The sequence below is a fragment of the Oryzias latipes genome, chromosome 10 (assembly GCF_002234675.1).
Source record: "Oryzias latipes chromosome 10, ASM223467v1".
NCBI classification, from domain to species: domain Eukaryota; kingdom Metazoa; phylum Chordata; class Actinopteri; order Beloniformes; family Adrianichthyidae; genus Oryzias; species Oryzias latipes.
In genome coordinates this window covers 17,560,070-17,574,735 of record NC_019868.2, presented here as the reverse complement: position 1 = coordinate 17,574,735, position 14,666 = coordinate 17,560,070, and the positions used below count along the sequence as shown (strand labels likewise).

Sequence of the window (14,666 nt, the reverse complement as noted above, 5' to 3'; positions counted from 1 at the left end):
AGTAAATGAAATTAACATCATTCGAGGCTAATTTAGGTGATGGAGGCGCAGAGAGGGAACCTGCGCGCGCGTCACGGGATTTTGGTGGATTGCCACGGTTGGCAGGATGCTTGGCGTTAATGCGTCCTCTCCTCCCACAGGTGCGCCGGTGGCGGTGGGGATGAACATAGACATCTCCAGCATCGACATGGTGTCTGAGGTCAACATGGTAGGTGCATCTCCAACTGTCGTTCGTCTTAGTGTTTCCCCCCCCCCCCCCCCCCCCCCTTTGGTTACCAGGCATAGCTTGTTGCAGTATAGTTGTAGCCACACACCCCACAAGGTGAGCAACTTTTATCGCCTTGGTGACGGTGACAGCACTCAAGAGCATGATCCCCCCCCCCCGCCCCCTCCTCAAAAATAAATAAATAACACAGATCACCGCAATTCCCCTTACCCAGGCGCCGCACCCCCCCCCCCCCCCTTCCCTACTGGCGTGTTGCTGCATTTGAATGCAAAACACACAGTCACTGGCGCAATCGGACGCACAGCGGCGGCTGAGCGCACGAGGCTTGTGTCCGCGCGCGTGCACGTGTGAGTGCGAGTGAGCAAAAAAAAAAAAAAGGAATGGGGGGGGGGGGTACTTCCCCAAAACAAGGTGGAGTAATTTTATTCACGTAGCAAACGTCGTCACTACAAAGCAAACAGAAAATTCTTCTTCCTCCAAGCCAGCATCACTTGGCCCCTTTAACTCAGCGCCCAATCACATCATCACCCTCTACGCAAACCAGCTTCCTCCTACTGGTCAGATGACGTAAGCGATTTGTTTTTAGCCTGATAAATGTCTGATATTTCATTACTTCTTTTCACCAATGTTGCATAAACGTCCATTTGATGATGTCCTCACCATCCATAATGATGATTCCACAGTCTGCTATGGCGCCCCCCCCCCCCCCATTAGTCCAATTGGTGACATTCATTTGGTCGAATTCAGAAAATATGAGGCATTTTTTCTGGAGAGGGGGGAAGAGTATCAGTTACAAGCCAGCCTCTTTTTGAGCTGTTATGTAAGAGCGTGAAAAACAAGTTTACCAAGAACTGAAGGGGGTGCTTTTTCTGTCCTTTTCATTCAATCCATATCATTTTGGATTTTGTTTGTGCATTAAATAACAGTTTGAGTGGCCAAATTTTCTAGAGCATAATTATTTGAAATTGTTTTTGGGTGGTGGATGTTGCCAGGATGGCATGAGAGATTTGAGCAGGGTGGGTTGTCAAGCTGAAATATAGACTCTTCCCTTTTTTCCTTCCTTCTTTCCTGTCTCCATCCTTTCTACCCACCACTTTGACCAGATTCCTGGCTGTGACTCTGGGCTCAGCAGCCATGTAATCCACCTCCGCCATGCTCAAAAGGGTTATCCTGAAGAACTAAGCAAGCATTCATGTGGAAAAAAAGAGACCCCCCCCCCTCCGCTTCTTACATCTGTGTGTGTCTGCAAAAAACACAAAACTGTGCTCAAACAGTAAATGGCGACTGACGTCACGGAGCTCCTTATGGCTGTGGGAGAGCTTTCATCTTTCTTATTGCTCAGAATAGCTCTCCCTGCCAGATTCACAGGATTCACTCTGATATAACACCTTCAGAATAAAAAGTGTGTGTGGGGAAGGGTATGATTAAAAAAACAAACCTGGTTGTTTGTGTTCCACATGTTTGCAACCTCTGTGCCTCACATAACAAGTCGGTACCCCTCTTTTCCGCATGTCCAACCATCTTCTGGCCCAACAGAGGATGAGAGAAGCTGATCCCAGAGAAATCAATAGCATCAGATCAGGAGGAGGAAGCCGGTGACCTGTGGTCGGCGTGGCACGGCTTTGATCCTCCTCATCAGGGGCAGCTCCTTTACAAGTGATGAAGGGGGAAACAACTTGGAGACACGAGGATGAAACTAGTGAAGGTGATAGATGGCAGTATTGGAATAGTGGTTAAGGTTAAAGTTATCACTTTAAAAAAAATTAAATTAACCTTTAATATTATACAGCCGCATCTGTGGAGGAGATTTAACTAAGGATTGTTGGTCATACTATCGAACAGTGGAAAAGTTTTAATAATGGAATTTATCCTATTTGATTTTTATGTTATTTTATAGTTTTAACTCTGTAGGATCCATATGGTCAAATTTATAAAAAAAAAGTTTTCTCTAATTTTTAAATTATATATTTTATTATTTTTTTCTGTTTTTTATTTATAATTTTTGGCTGTTGCTAAATGCTGCGATGTGAAAACGCTGCTATGTGAAAAAAATGGTAAATTAACTTTAAAAAAACCTAGAAGAAAATTTGTCTTGGGGTGAATATGATGCTTGAAAGGTTTTCAAATGAATGAGATCTACAGTGTAACTTTAACCAAACTCCTATCAGGCCTACTAGCCTTTAAAAAAAAATAAATAAATAAAAACGACATTAGATAATACATTATCTTATTTTACACTTTTTAATTACTGGTATGTTGGACAAAAACTTATAGTAAGGCAAATAACCTCCTGCTAAATAGAAAAAGCTTGTATTAAACAATATGTTGATCATAATTTTGTGCCAAATTTTTTTTTTTTTTCTTTGAAAAATTGTCACTTATCTTTATTTGTTACTTAATGGATACAAAAAAATCTTGCTATTTTGTTTTACTTATGAACTTATTTACTTTTTAAGAGAGTGCGTGCAGGATAGAAAAATAAAATAAAATAATTTTTAATACAGAAACCTGAAAGATGAATGTGATGAATTGTTCATATATTTATTCCTCAGAATTATTATTTAAAAATGAAAGAAATTTGGTTATAATACTAATTTGGTAAAAAAAAAAATCTTTTGTTTCTTGGTCACTTATCTAGAATGGAATTAACCAAATTACAGTTTTATTCAGAGCAGTTTCTTTAGTTTCTAAAGCCATCTTCTAATAACCTGCACAGTTCATAGAGAATGAAGACAGAAGCTGATAAAAGATGGAGGAGTCTGCTTTATAAAGTGGAAAGAAAAGGAGTGGGCCCGAATGTACCGGTATGTGTGTGAGCAGGATTGACATCATGGTGGTGTGCAGGGCCGGGTTTGTAGACAGATGCTCGCTCCTCTAATTAAAGACAACATTGCCTTTGGTGAAGAGTGAACTCTGTTTCAGTTTCAGCAAAGTCAAGCTTTTGTGGCATCTCTGTTGACATGAAGGCTACGGCAGCTGCAGAGGATCAGTGCTGCCTCTTCTCCAGCGTTGTGTGACAGGTTTTTTGTTTTTTTCTTTGTGTTTTTGTACCACGTCGGCCCGCTGTGGCTCAAAGGTCAGCCATGTTGTTGGGCCATGAAAATGTGCAGGTCAGTCAGCGCCTCGCCTGCATGCAATTACAAATGTGCTATTCTGAGGAGGAGAGGGGTAGGGGGGTGTCCTCATGAGTCCGAGGTGTGACCACACGTCCTCACTGGGTGGGCTTTGCTGACTCATGGGGGTTAGTGCAAAACACAGACATGATATAATGGCTGGGATTCTCACTTAGCCAGTTCATCTTTGTCTGGTAAACATCAAGATCTCACTCTGCAGACTTCCTTTACCCAGCAGTACATCCAGAGTTTGGTTACGTGTTGAAAATGGTCTTTTTTTTTCTTTCTTGCAGCTGATTAAATAGTGACTGTGTCAAAAATACACCACTGCTTAAAGTCCCACTCTGATCATCATTTGGTCTATCGTAAAACCGTTCCCAGAGGTCTTTTAATGATGATCATGCATGATGATTATGTCTGCAAGTGAATGCATCAGAACGGAGAAGAAAGCTTGTGTCCTGCCATTTGGAGCTTCTACGTCACTGCTACAAGCTTTTTCCAACAGCATTTTTCTTCATCTGCCCCTGATTCACGACGATTTGAATAAAGAAATACTCAAAAGTTCTATTTTTAGCATAATTTTATTCATATATGTCCTCCATCATGAGAAAAAAAATACACACAAGTACATGTTCAAAACACCAAAAACGTAATTTTCATTGGAGTAGGTCTAATGTCTTTTGCATGCAGTCCATACTGAGTGGAGCTGCAATAGGAACTGCAGGGCAGGAATAAGGAAAGAGCTAAATGAGTATTTTCCATCTTTTCTTTCTCGTGCTTGTTAATTACATGTAAAATACCTGAGGTTGATGGTTGTTAAGAACTGCACTGTAATACAGCTCTTCCAATGTTAATTAGCTGGCCTTGAATTAAAAGATTTAAACAAACCAGCTGTGATGGCTTCTGAGATGGAAGAATTAGTGGGGCGTGAGTGTTTCTTTTATTAAGATCATTATCCTGACAAGCACTGGTTTCTCTCGGTGAGTAAGAGGATCCGGCCATCAGATAACGGCAGCTGGAGACCGAAGGGGAGAGAAGGACAAGCCCCGCCGCCACGGCGCTCCCGTGTCAGGGACGCAGTCGAGGCGAATTAGCAACCATTTTGATGGTGTTTGTCCAAAATGATCCTGTTCCATTTTATTTTCAGCTCCTGGTAAATAAGCACGAGTTATTTTTACTGAGTGTTTCCATGACAACAGCATCTTTTTTTCCCAGCAGATTCAGAGATCACAGGAAAAATAGATGCCAAACAAAAGGGATTTCAACTTTGAAGGTGCAAAAAACAAACGTTTCGCTTCTGCAGATGACATGTTTGTGATGTAATTATTATTTTTAGTTCCTTTTGGGCCCATATCCAGAATGTTTTAAATATGAATATGGCCTTTTAAAGACATTTTCTTTACACCCAAACACCAACTTGCTCTCAGAAGAAACAAGCACAACTTGCATATAAAAATGTTTAAAATTTCTGAAAACTTGCACTAATGCATTTTTTTAGTAGCAAATGCACAGATGTGTTTTACATGGATAAATTCACACCTCCTTAATATTTAAGACATTTCTGTCTCTTCTTTATTCATTACAGGTTTTTGTTTGGCTCTACTCTGCTCTACTGAGCTTTCCTAAAAGCCCAAGACAGGAGTGCAGGTCTTTTCAGACCACCGTCTTTAGTTAGGCTGAGTGGAAGCACGCAGTAAAAGATTCATAAGCCAGAAATAAAATTACAGAAAAAGAACATCACTTAATCCTGTAAGTTTTTGTTACGCATGGTGAGCCCTCTGTTGTTGTTTTTTATGGGTGGAAAGTGTTCAAATGATGGATTTAAAATCTGCTCTGTTAAGATGTTAAGAAGGTTTTATTTTTCAAAAACTAAGGTACCATATTTTCTTCACTTTAGGGCACACCGAATTCTGCAAGATCAATGACTGTTTTTATTTTATTTTTTACTTTTGTCAAGTTTAAGGTGAACCGAACTATAAGATGTATTAAAGTCCCTCTCTGATCATCTTTTGATCTATTTTGAAAGCATTCCCATAATCATGATTATTCTCTTGTCAGTCAAAATCGAAAAATCTGTGTCGTTTTAGGACATAATTTCTGCAGAGCGACAGGTTTTCATAAGAAATCCGCCTCTGAGTTGAAGGGGAGACTGTTGGCGTGGATTACCCCTGCCCTGATTTCCCATCATCCCTTTGTTTACACGCTCCCCTGCTAGCTGACAGCCCAAATCGAACATGTTTGTTTCCAACTCGTAAAAAAAACCCAGACTGACATTTCGACAGAGCACCGTCTACCTCTTAAAATCGCTTCAACATCAGTAAACACAACCAGAATTAATCCATATTTAGGATGCTTCGGATTATAAGGCACACAGTTGTTTTTAGAAAAAAAAATTAAGGATTTGAAGTGCACCTTATAGTGCAGAGAATACAGTATTTTTGTTTTGTTGTGATTATTTGCATTTACTGTTCTCCTCAACAATGACTGTGAGAGGGAACCAAAAGAGCTAAACATTTTTAATGTGGGCTAAAGTCAGTCAGTTCCACCAGAAGCCTTTTAATGTGTCGGTGCCTCCCTTAATGATTCTGTCAGGCATTTTGTCCATCGAAGCTAACCAGCTGAAAAACAGCCCATTGGAAAGAGCGTCATAAAAGCAGCCATGCTGTCACCTCCCTCGGGTTACAAATGGCTAACAACTCATTGAGAGAACACCAACTGCTCCCCTGACCCTTGATGCTTGACATGAAACCCGTGTCTGCAATCAAATTTGCTGATCTGCCTCTTCTTAGCATTGCAGCATCCAGGCTGGGAGATTTTGCTTAAGAATTCTGTTTATTCACGTTTGGGTACGTTTAACATTCCAGATTTCCGATCATGTGTGCAGACATTTGAGATAAAAAAAAACCAGACTATTTTGCAACCACAGTGCTTGTTATTGTCAGCGAGTTCTTTTGTGCAGCTGCTGGGCAGTAGGGCACGTGTTGGCAGGATGGGAAATGTCTGCAGCCTCACGGGAAGGCAAGAGTGCAGAGCAGCACTTTATGGATTAGTTCTTTAAACCTTCCTGGAGGGTTCCCCTCCAACGAAACATAGAAAAAGTAATCCTGTATACTCACATACAAACAGATTGTGTATTTTTTTATTTTTTTGTTTCTTTTTCCAGCTGGCTTCTGTTCTTTTTTGTGTTTCTTCCTGTGCATGGTGCAGGAAGACCTGACCTTAAGACCTTAAACAATTGTTAACTTCTCCAGAGGGTGAGCTATATTAGTGACTTGAATGGAAGTTTTGCTTAGATTGCCAATGAGAGACTTCATTTTGATGGCAAATTTGGGACTGGACTTGAAATTTAGGACTCATGATTGTGTTAATGAATTTCCCTTTTTTTACCTTGAGGGCTACACTGTTAAAAAAAACAGAGCTGGGAAGTGTCGCTTTACACAAATAAAAAATGAGCATGTAAAGTAGTTGTTTTGGTTCAAAACAAATATTCTTGTTTGCATGTTGAAGTTTATTTTTCATCCCTGTGTAGTAATCTTTGAGCTCACTATAGTTGGGCAATTGTACAAAAACAGTCACTGGTCAATTCCCCTTTATACAACATTCCAAATGGCAACAATTCTACAATAAAAAATGTCAGTGTCTCTAGTTTATTGTATTTTCTGCACTACAGGGTGCACCTGATTAAAAAGCGTGCCGTGAATGGTCTGTTTTTCAAATTATGTCATATATAGGGTGCACCAAGCTACAAGGCGCATCAAGCGAGACAAAAGATCACTCTGTCAGTCAGACTTTAACTATTATTAACTTAACTATTATTAACCTTATTAACTCCAGAAGTTGTTTGTAATACGCTAGCACAATCTCTTTTCATGTTGGCGACTCTCAGCCTTGTTTGCAACACGTTAAAAAAAAAGACTTGTTCACTTTTCGACACATCCCATCAAGCATTCAGTTTCCAAAGTTACAGGGAGACCCAGAGTTGGGGCCCCTTGTGGCTACGTGGTTAGGCAGTAGCATGAACCCTTGTCTAAGGACCCACATTGGTTGAAGCTCATTGGCCCCTGGAAAACTAACCCTGGTTTCCCGAAAGCCAGTCCTAAACTCAGCCACAGTTTACACAGACCGATGGCACTAAAACAAACACTACTGTGACTACGCTGACTCCAAACCTTTTTTAGTACAATGGAAAAAATGAAAGTCAGATACCGCTACGCATTAGCTGTGTTAGCAATATTACCTAACCGAACATTTTGACAGAGTGCCATGTACCTCTCAAAATCGCTTCGACATCCGTAAACACATCCAGAATTAATCCATAAATAAGGCGCTCCAGATCAAGACGTCGTTTTTAAAAAAAATTTTTTAAGGCGGTGTGCTTTATAGTGTGGAAAATACGGTAACTTTGGAAAGGAACACTTGTTAATTACCTGCAAATATTTTTATATATATTTCTTTTAAAAGCTGAGGTGAATCTGAATGTACCAACCCAGCAGTCAAGTCGGTGTTAGGTGCATCTGTGGGCCGCTCTCCAGTGTCACTCACAACAGCTGATGTAGTTGTAATGGAGGACTTGTAACAACTGCAGTCTGACAGATTGCACAGGGAAGTCAAATGTAGTTCTTGTCACAGTCAGGTTCTTATTATGAGGTTATGTGCGGCAGGGCGCTGTCACGGAGAGCCTGGGATTGTTTTTTTGTTCATTTATTTTCCTTTTTTTAAATTAGTCAGGCCTTGTTTCCATCTTTCTTTATTGCATTTTGTCTTTTTTTTTGGCCGTAAACTCTCCTTTCGTGCCATGATAACTGAGTTTCCAATTGTGACAAGGAGACTCAAGGTCACTTTACAATACATTATTTCAGCTTCAAATTTTTTTCCTTTGCTACCATGTTTCAAGAAATGGGTATACATTTTTTGTTAATTGGACATTTATTTCAGGCTTGGAGAAAAATCTATCCAGGCTATCGCACTGGAGCATCAGTTATCTGCGTTGTATCTGCTCTGTTTGTTCAAAAATAACACAGTTGCCGTGCCTTTTTACCCCCCAGCATTTTCCCATCGCAACACAGATTCTATTCTCTTGCTGTGCAGTCAGATTCTTTGCAGCTTCCTGTGAAAACTCGTTCAATTGATCCCGAATCCAAAGAAAGAGGCACCATCTGTGAGGCCATAATTATGCAGCGATTGTGCAGCTCAGACAGAAGGCAGCTTGAAGGCCCAGGTGTTTTCTCTGCATATCTTAACTCCTAAACCCCCAAACTTGCACGACAGACCACTGCAAACACACAAAAAAATAATACCACAAGCTCAGCAAACGCACCAGGTTGTATTTGAAAGTGGAAAATGCATTATTGAAATCAAAAATCCTGGCTCACTGTCACTCTGTCATTGCTAAGTGGGATGCTCGAACAGGCTTCATAGATTTAATAACACCTGTGCTGCTTCTCCTGCTGTGCATCCTTAGTGGTGCTGACATCATTAGTTACTTAACCAATTAGTCATTTGAAGACAAATTAATTAACAAACTGTTGTTTATGATAAATCAGCTTCATGTACCCCAAATTAAGCATAAACACGTTTCTTTACACTCAGTTAGGAGGCTTAAAAGTTAAGTGGTCCATGCCTTTGATGCTTTTAGTTTCTCATTCATTTGATACAGAGGGTGTCCTTTTTTCATCGAATAATGCCCTGGTCACAACTACGGGGCACACAGGTGGTCCACATGTTCATACACATTATCTTGTGTAGCAGTTGGTGGTAGCAAACCCTTAAACAACATATAAGGGTGAAGTAGGTGAGATGCAGAAACGTCATAAGGATTTTTCAAATTTTCTGCCTCCCTGAACCCTGCACACTGAGCAAGGCACCCATTAGTAATGTTCAAGTGATAAGTGCGCTTCAGTTGCAAGCTCTGTGCTTGCAGCCTGGCTCTTAGAATTGCTGAAATTAGATAGAGAGCATAGTTTTTGTGGGCATCCTGGTGTTGTAAGGACACTAACCTGCACACCCTTTGCATACAGCATTTTTGCTGTAAGGAGCCAGTACTTGCATTCCACTAATTACTGGGGTGCAGCATAAGGAAACTGTAAAACAGCATCACTCGTGCTCACATTTTCCATTTATTTACATGATCCTTAACATTACTTCACGAAACACTTAGCACATGTGCGTCAATCTTACATTTTAATGATGTCCAATGTGTTTCCCCTAAGATGTGGCCGCACTTTGCCATAACCTTCCACAGGCGTGAACAACCCAAAAACCTATGGCACCCATATAGGGGCTGACCCATACAGGTGCATGTGACTAAATCATAAATATTTAGCGTCCATCACTTTGTGTCTACTGTCAAAAAATGTTTGATCATATTATGACAATTGGCAGTGTCAGGATAACTGGACACAGATTTCCTCATCTATTGATCGCTTTGAACAAAACTGTAAATAACAAACTATTGTAGTTGCCTCCTACTGCTCTGAAAAAAACATTTTTTTCCTACTAATTTACATTCAATTCTTGTATTTTCTAATAGACATGAACTGATATGTTTCTGGAAAACGCGAAATGTGGGCACTTTTCTAATTTTCATATAAAAAATTACATCTTGACACGTTTTTCTCCTTTTACAGACACAGCTTTATAGCTCCCGATGGTGACACTTAATACAGCACCTTAAAAGAGGAAATTAAATGTGATAATTAAGCTACCTTTAGCAAAATGCACATTGCTTTCATGATATTTAAACTCAGTTTTGACTCGAATTGCCCCTACAGTACTGATATTTAACAAGTAATGTTCAGGGGATGGAGAGATATGAATTATGTTTGCTGCAACAAGAAGATATGTTGTCTTTAAATTTTAAAATTGCCAGATTTAACTTGTTGCATCATGAAGCCACAGCACTATCCTAGTTTTTTGTTTTATATGTTTGTAGTTCAGTGAACTCTAAAACAAGGTTTTTTTAAGTTGGATTTTTTTTGGATGTGTGAACCCAACCCAACTGCTCATGTCTGATTCAGAATTAAACAAATGGGGTAATCACCTCTTTTTTTGTTAACATTGGAACAAAATAAGGAAAATCTGACATTTTTCAAGCAGAACCCATTGCATCAAAGTGTACTGTTTCACCAATTTGACAAAAAAATGTCACAAAATGATCTAAAGGAGATGGAGCCTTCCTGCAGGGCAGAGTTGCCCATCTTTAAGATAACTGGGATAACTGAACCATTTGTTTTTAATGATTGAGGAAAGAAAAGTTGCAGCAAAAACTGAAATAAAGATGCATGTTTAATTCACTCTGAGTGGATTAAAACCAGATGTATCTTCAGATTGCGCTCATCTATGAGGGCAGTACAGAAAATTGCAGTTGTTTTAAATCGCCACGCCTTTTTGTGCCCGTTACACACGGAAATGTAGTCCAGAATGCATTTTAATGATGATGGAGTTTCAGGGGTTGTATTTTTGCTATGTGTTTTCCCACTCACAGAACGCAAAACACTGTAACCAAGCAGATCTGACTGCAGTGCTCTGTTTTGCTGTTGTGTGTGTGTGTGTGTGTGTCAGTCCTTTTTTTAAGGGTGAGAAATAGGGGAAAGAGACAGAATGAGAGGAGGAGGTTCAGTTAAACAGCATATCACAGAGCACAGATGGAAAAACTGTACAAAATAAACAAGTTTTTTTTGTGTGTAAATTTGGCATATTCCTCAATCTCTGCGACTGGATAGTTGATACTAAAAAGTCAAATTCATTTAAGTTGAGGCTGAGTTTTATGAGGCTTGCAGAGGTAAATTTACCCAAGAGGGTATAACACCTCCACCACCACATTTATGCATTTTCTATCATGTGATAATCACATTTTATGATAAACTCTCACCTCTTTTTGTTTTTGTGTTTGTGGAGGAGGAAAACTCCAGATAGTGTGATCATTATTTTCCTTCTTTTTTCAACGAAAGCATCATTTTTTTAAAAAAACAATTTAAGTTTTTTTTGTCTAATATATAGTTTATTCTAGAAATGTTTGTATAACAAACATTATTTCTCCAGAATATGTACTCTTCCTTCACAAGTGTTTGGCTTTGACGTCATTCATAAAGCAAACTTTCTGCGTCTAACAAGGCTGAAACAACCACGAAAGAGCAGATCGTTTGCCGTGCAAATTGAGGCTTTTTTTGTCTGCAATAACAAAACAGAAGAATAAAAATTGAAGAACGTCTATCTATTGATCCTGAGAGTTACAGCTTATTGCTGAAGGCCAAACCTATTAACAATGTGGAGATGATTGATGATGAAAAAAAGATGAAGATTTCTCCCCGTTGAAGATGAGTATCTACAGGATAGTCCCCTCTGATCTGGGCAAAACGACCTGCAAACACCCACTTTTATGGGGTCATATCTTAACTTTGATTATGTTGTGTTTTACTTCTGAAACCAACACATCATGAACACAAAAAAAGCTTTAATTTTACTTTGAAAACAGCATGAGGGAAATACTACTCATATTAATCCACTCTCCTCTACTCGTAGCTCAGGTTGACTGTGACGACAACTATCCTTGTTTCTGCAAATATCAGGTTTAATAAACCAGCTTTATTAAACCCCTTTTTTTGGTTTTCCAGGACTACACATTGACTATGTACTTCCAACAAGCATGGCGGGACAAGCGTCTCTCCTACTCTGAGATCGCCTACAACCTGACTCTGGATAACCGAGTAGCCGACCAGCTGTGGGTCCCCGACACATACTTCCTCAATGATAAGAAGTCTTTTGTTCACGGCGTCACGGTCAAGAACAGGATGATACGTCTTCACCCTGATGGGACAGTGCTTTATGGTCTCCGGTAAGGTGTTTGTCTATGCTGCCTTTACTGTCACACCTATTTTTTTTCTGAGACAACACACAATGGGCATTCAAGAGGCATAAGAATAGAACATGATCTTTAAAATATCATATTTTCCACACAAAAGGACACACCGGATTGTAAAGTGCATAGTCAATTAATGGACTATTTTCAAACTTGACATAAGGCGCACCAAACTGTAAGGCATGTTAAGCGCGACAATAATTTGCTTTTAGGTGAATTGTACGCCGAATCCATATTCCTCCCCTACCCCTCTAACTTTTTCCTACCCCTACATTTAGCCCTCCAAGCAGAGGGTTATGGTTAAATAGTGTCTTCAAATTTGGACGTTAATATCACTCGATGACATCATTTATAGTCGCCGATCATCTCCGTTAGCGCGTAGCTGTCTTTGCTTGGAAGATACATAACATTGGTTTTATAACTTCAATAAGTCTCGCTATAACAAAAAGTCGTTATCTACTTATTTAAATGTAAACATCTTTGCTTTAGAGCACACCCATGTGAGGAAAAGCATTTGTCATCCATGGCACAGTGCGACGTGGATCACCCTCCAAGAAGATGGATATGCAGTTTTAAGTCCCTACTCCTCCTCCTTAAAAAAAAAAAAAAGTTCGGACACCATTAAAGCTCCAGATGTCCCTACAATTGGAGCAATGGCGAGGAGGGGTAGGGGAGGAATTCAGATTTGGCCTTATGGTGGGGAAAATACGGTAAAAGAGCCATAAGGTATACAGTGAGACAACTCACCACATTTCATCCCATCAATAATTTCAACGGAAGCACAAACTGAAGAAAATAACAATGGAAATAATGTGAAAACTTTAGCTGTAACAAACGTGATGGTCTCTAATAGTTGTGTGTAAAAGCACTTTCACATGTTCACATTGTTGCCTTTTATGTTTAGCCGTATCCATAATTAACTGTTGTGATCAATAATGGAGGAAGGTGGTGCATACCTCTGAACGTAGTGATTGTACTCGGTAGTTCAGCCCATCTTTGTGACGCTGGACTCAGATGCCTCTAAGGAGGCGGGCATTCATAATTGATAACTCTTAATTAATAATGTAGCAGTTCAATATAAACACTGAGTTCTGAATCTGTTCATTTGCTGTCAGAGCCACAACACATCTGTCCCGGTGTTGTTGACTTGTCTGACCCGTCACGGTCTTTGTGTGGGACGAGTGAAAGGTTTCTGTTGCTCATTCAAGATGTCGCGGCTCACCGTCGTTCCCTCTCCAGACTGAGACGTCCTTCTTGAGCAAAGACTGCTTAAAAAATTTAAGTATCTGCACTGCACCAGCATATTCGATGCTATGTTTTTTTTCTTTTCACAGTTGAGAAATAGAATTCATTACACTCTTGCTCAGTTACATAACCCTAACAGATACTTTTGCATGACACTCAGAAAGATTTTGTGCAGGCTTGGAGAGTCAGAAAAGCACAGGAAGAATTTTGAAGAGACTTTGTTGCTACTTCAGACACTATAAAACATATCTTTGCCTCTCGGCTCATTTGCTTATTGGATTTGGGTGGTTTATGTTTAGTATTGGCAAATTCAGCAGCAAGAGAGTTTTCAGATGGCTGCTCCTTCATCACATCAGGAAAGAAACACACAGGACATAGAAAACAAGATGAGAAGTATGTCTCTTATGTTGATATAGTATGTAGCGTAACTGATTTTGGTTTACACTGGAGGCAGAGTAAAAACATTAAGTTAAAAAGCCTTTTGAATAAGCTAAGTGGATGCCAAATAAAAAGTTAAGTGATGAGACAGAGAATTGTGGTTGGAGCAAAAGCAAAGTGAAGGAGAAACTGTTTCTGTGTGGTCCATCACCACAAGTTGATGTGGCAACTCCAGTCTGCGGTGACTCTGAAAAGTTTATTCTTTTTTTTACTGAGGTTGCAAACAAAACTGCTTCCAAGGTTAAGCTATGCGGTTTGCAGTAATAAAAATGAAATGCTTTATCATGGGCAGCCACGCCTCGTTGATTTGATGAACCGCGCCAACATTTACTGCTCTGATCTTGTTTCTTTAAGTAAAACTCAGCAACACTGCAAAAAGATGTTGAAACCTGAAGCAGAAAAGAGGAATGAAAGATTAATTAAACTGCAGAAAAACATGTAAATTGAAAGTTTGTAAGGATAAGAATATGGTGAAGTAAATAAGATTTTCAAAGGGTATCTCTGAAGCAAATGGAATTAATATTTGTACTGAAACAAAATGAGCAACAAAATAAAAGTGTAGAGCAGTTTAATTCACCCCAAAGGTTTTCTTTATGCTTTTTATTCATTTTGGCAATGAGCAGAAATTCTAAGATGGGCTTGCATACACCTCATCTAGACAATTCTCATCATAACTTACAAAAAAAAGTCCCAAGTAGCTTACACATGTGAGTAAACAACAAATTAGTAATTGATTCCCTCCAGTTAGAAAGATATAATAAATGATGTCATAAAAATTGATGTAAAA

At 39.5% G+C, this 14,666-nt stretch overlaps 1 protein-coding gene across 2 annotated transcripts in view; it reads left to right on the top strand.

Annotated features, from left to right (window-relative positions):
- gabrb2 (gamma-aminobutyric acid type A receptor beta2 subunit) overlaps positions 1 to 14,666 on the top strand; it is a 36,495-nt gene that overhangs the window by 566 nt on the left and 21,263 nt on the right. For both annotated transcript variants that reach the window (XM_011480281.3, XM_004073334.4), the window contains exons 3-4: positions 141 to 208; positions 11,952 to 12,172. In XM_011480281.3, coding sequence (XP_011478583.1) covers positions 141 to 208; positions 11,952 to 12,172 — 289 coding nt within the window. The remainder of the gene's footprint in view (positions 1 to 140; positions 209 to 11,951; positions 12,173 to 14,666) is intronic.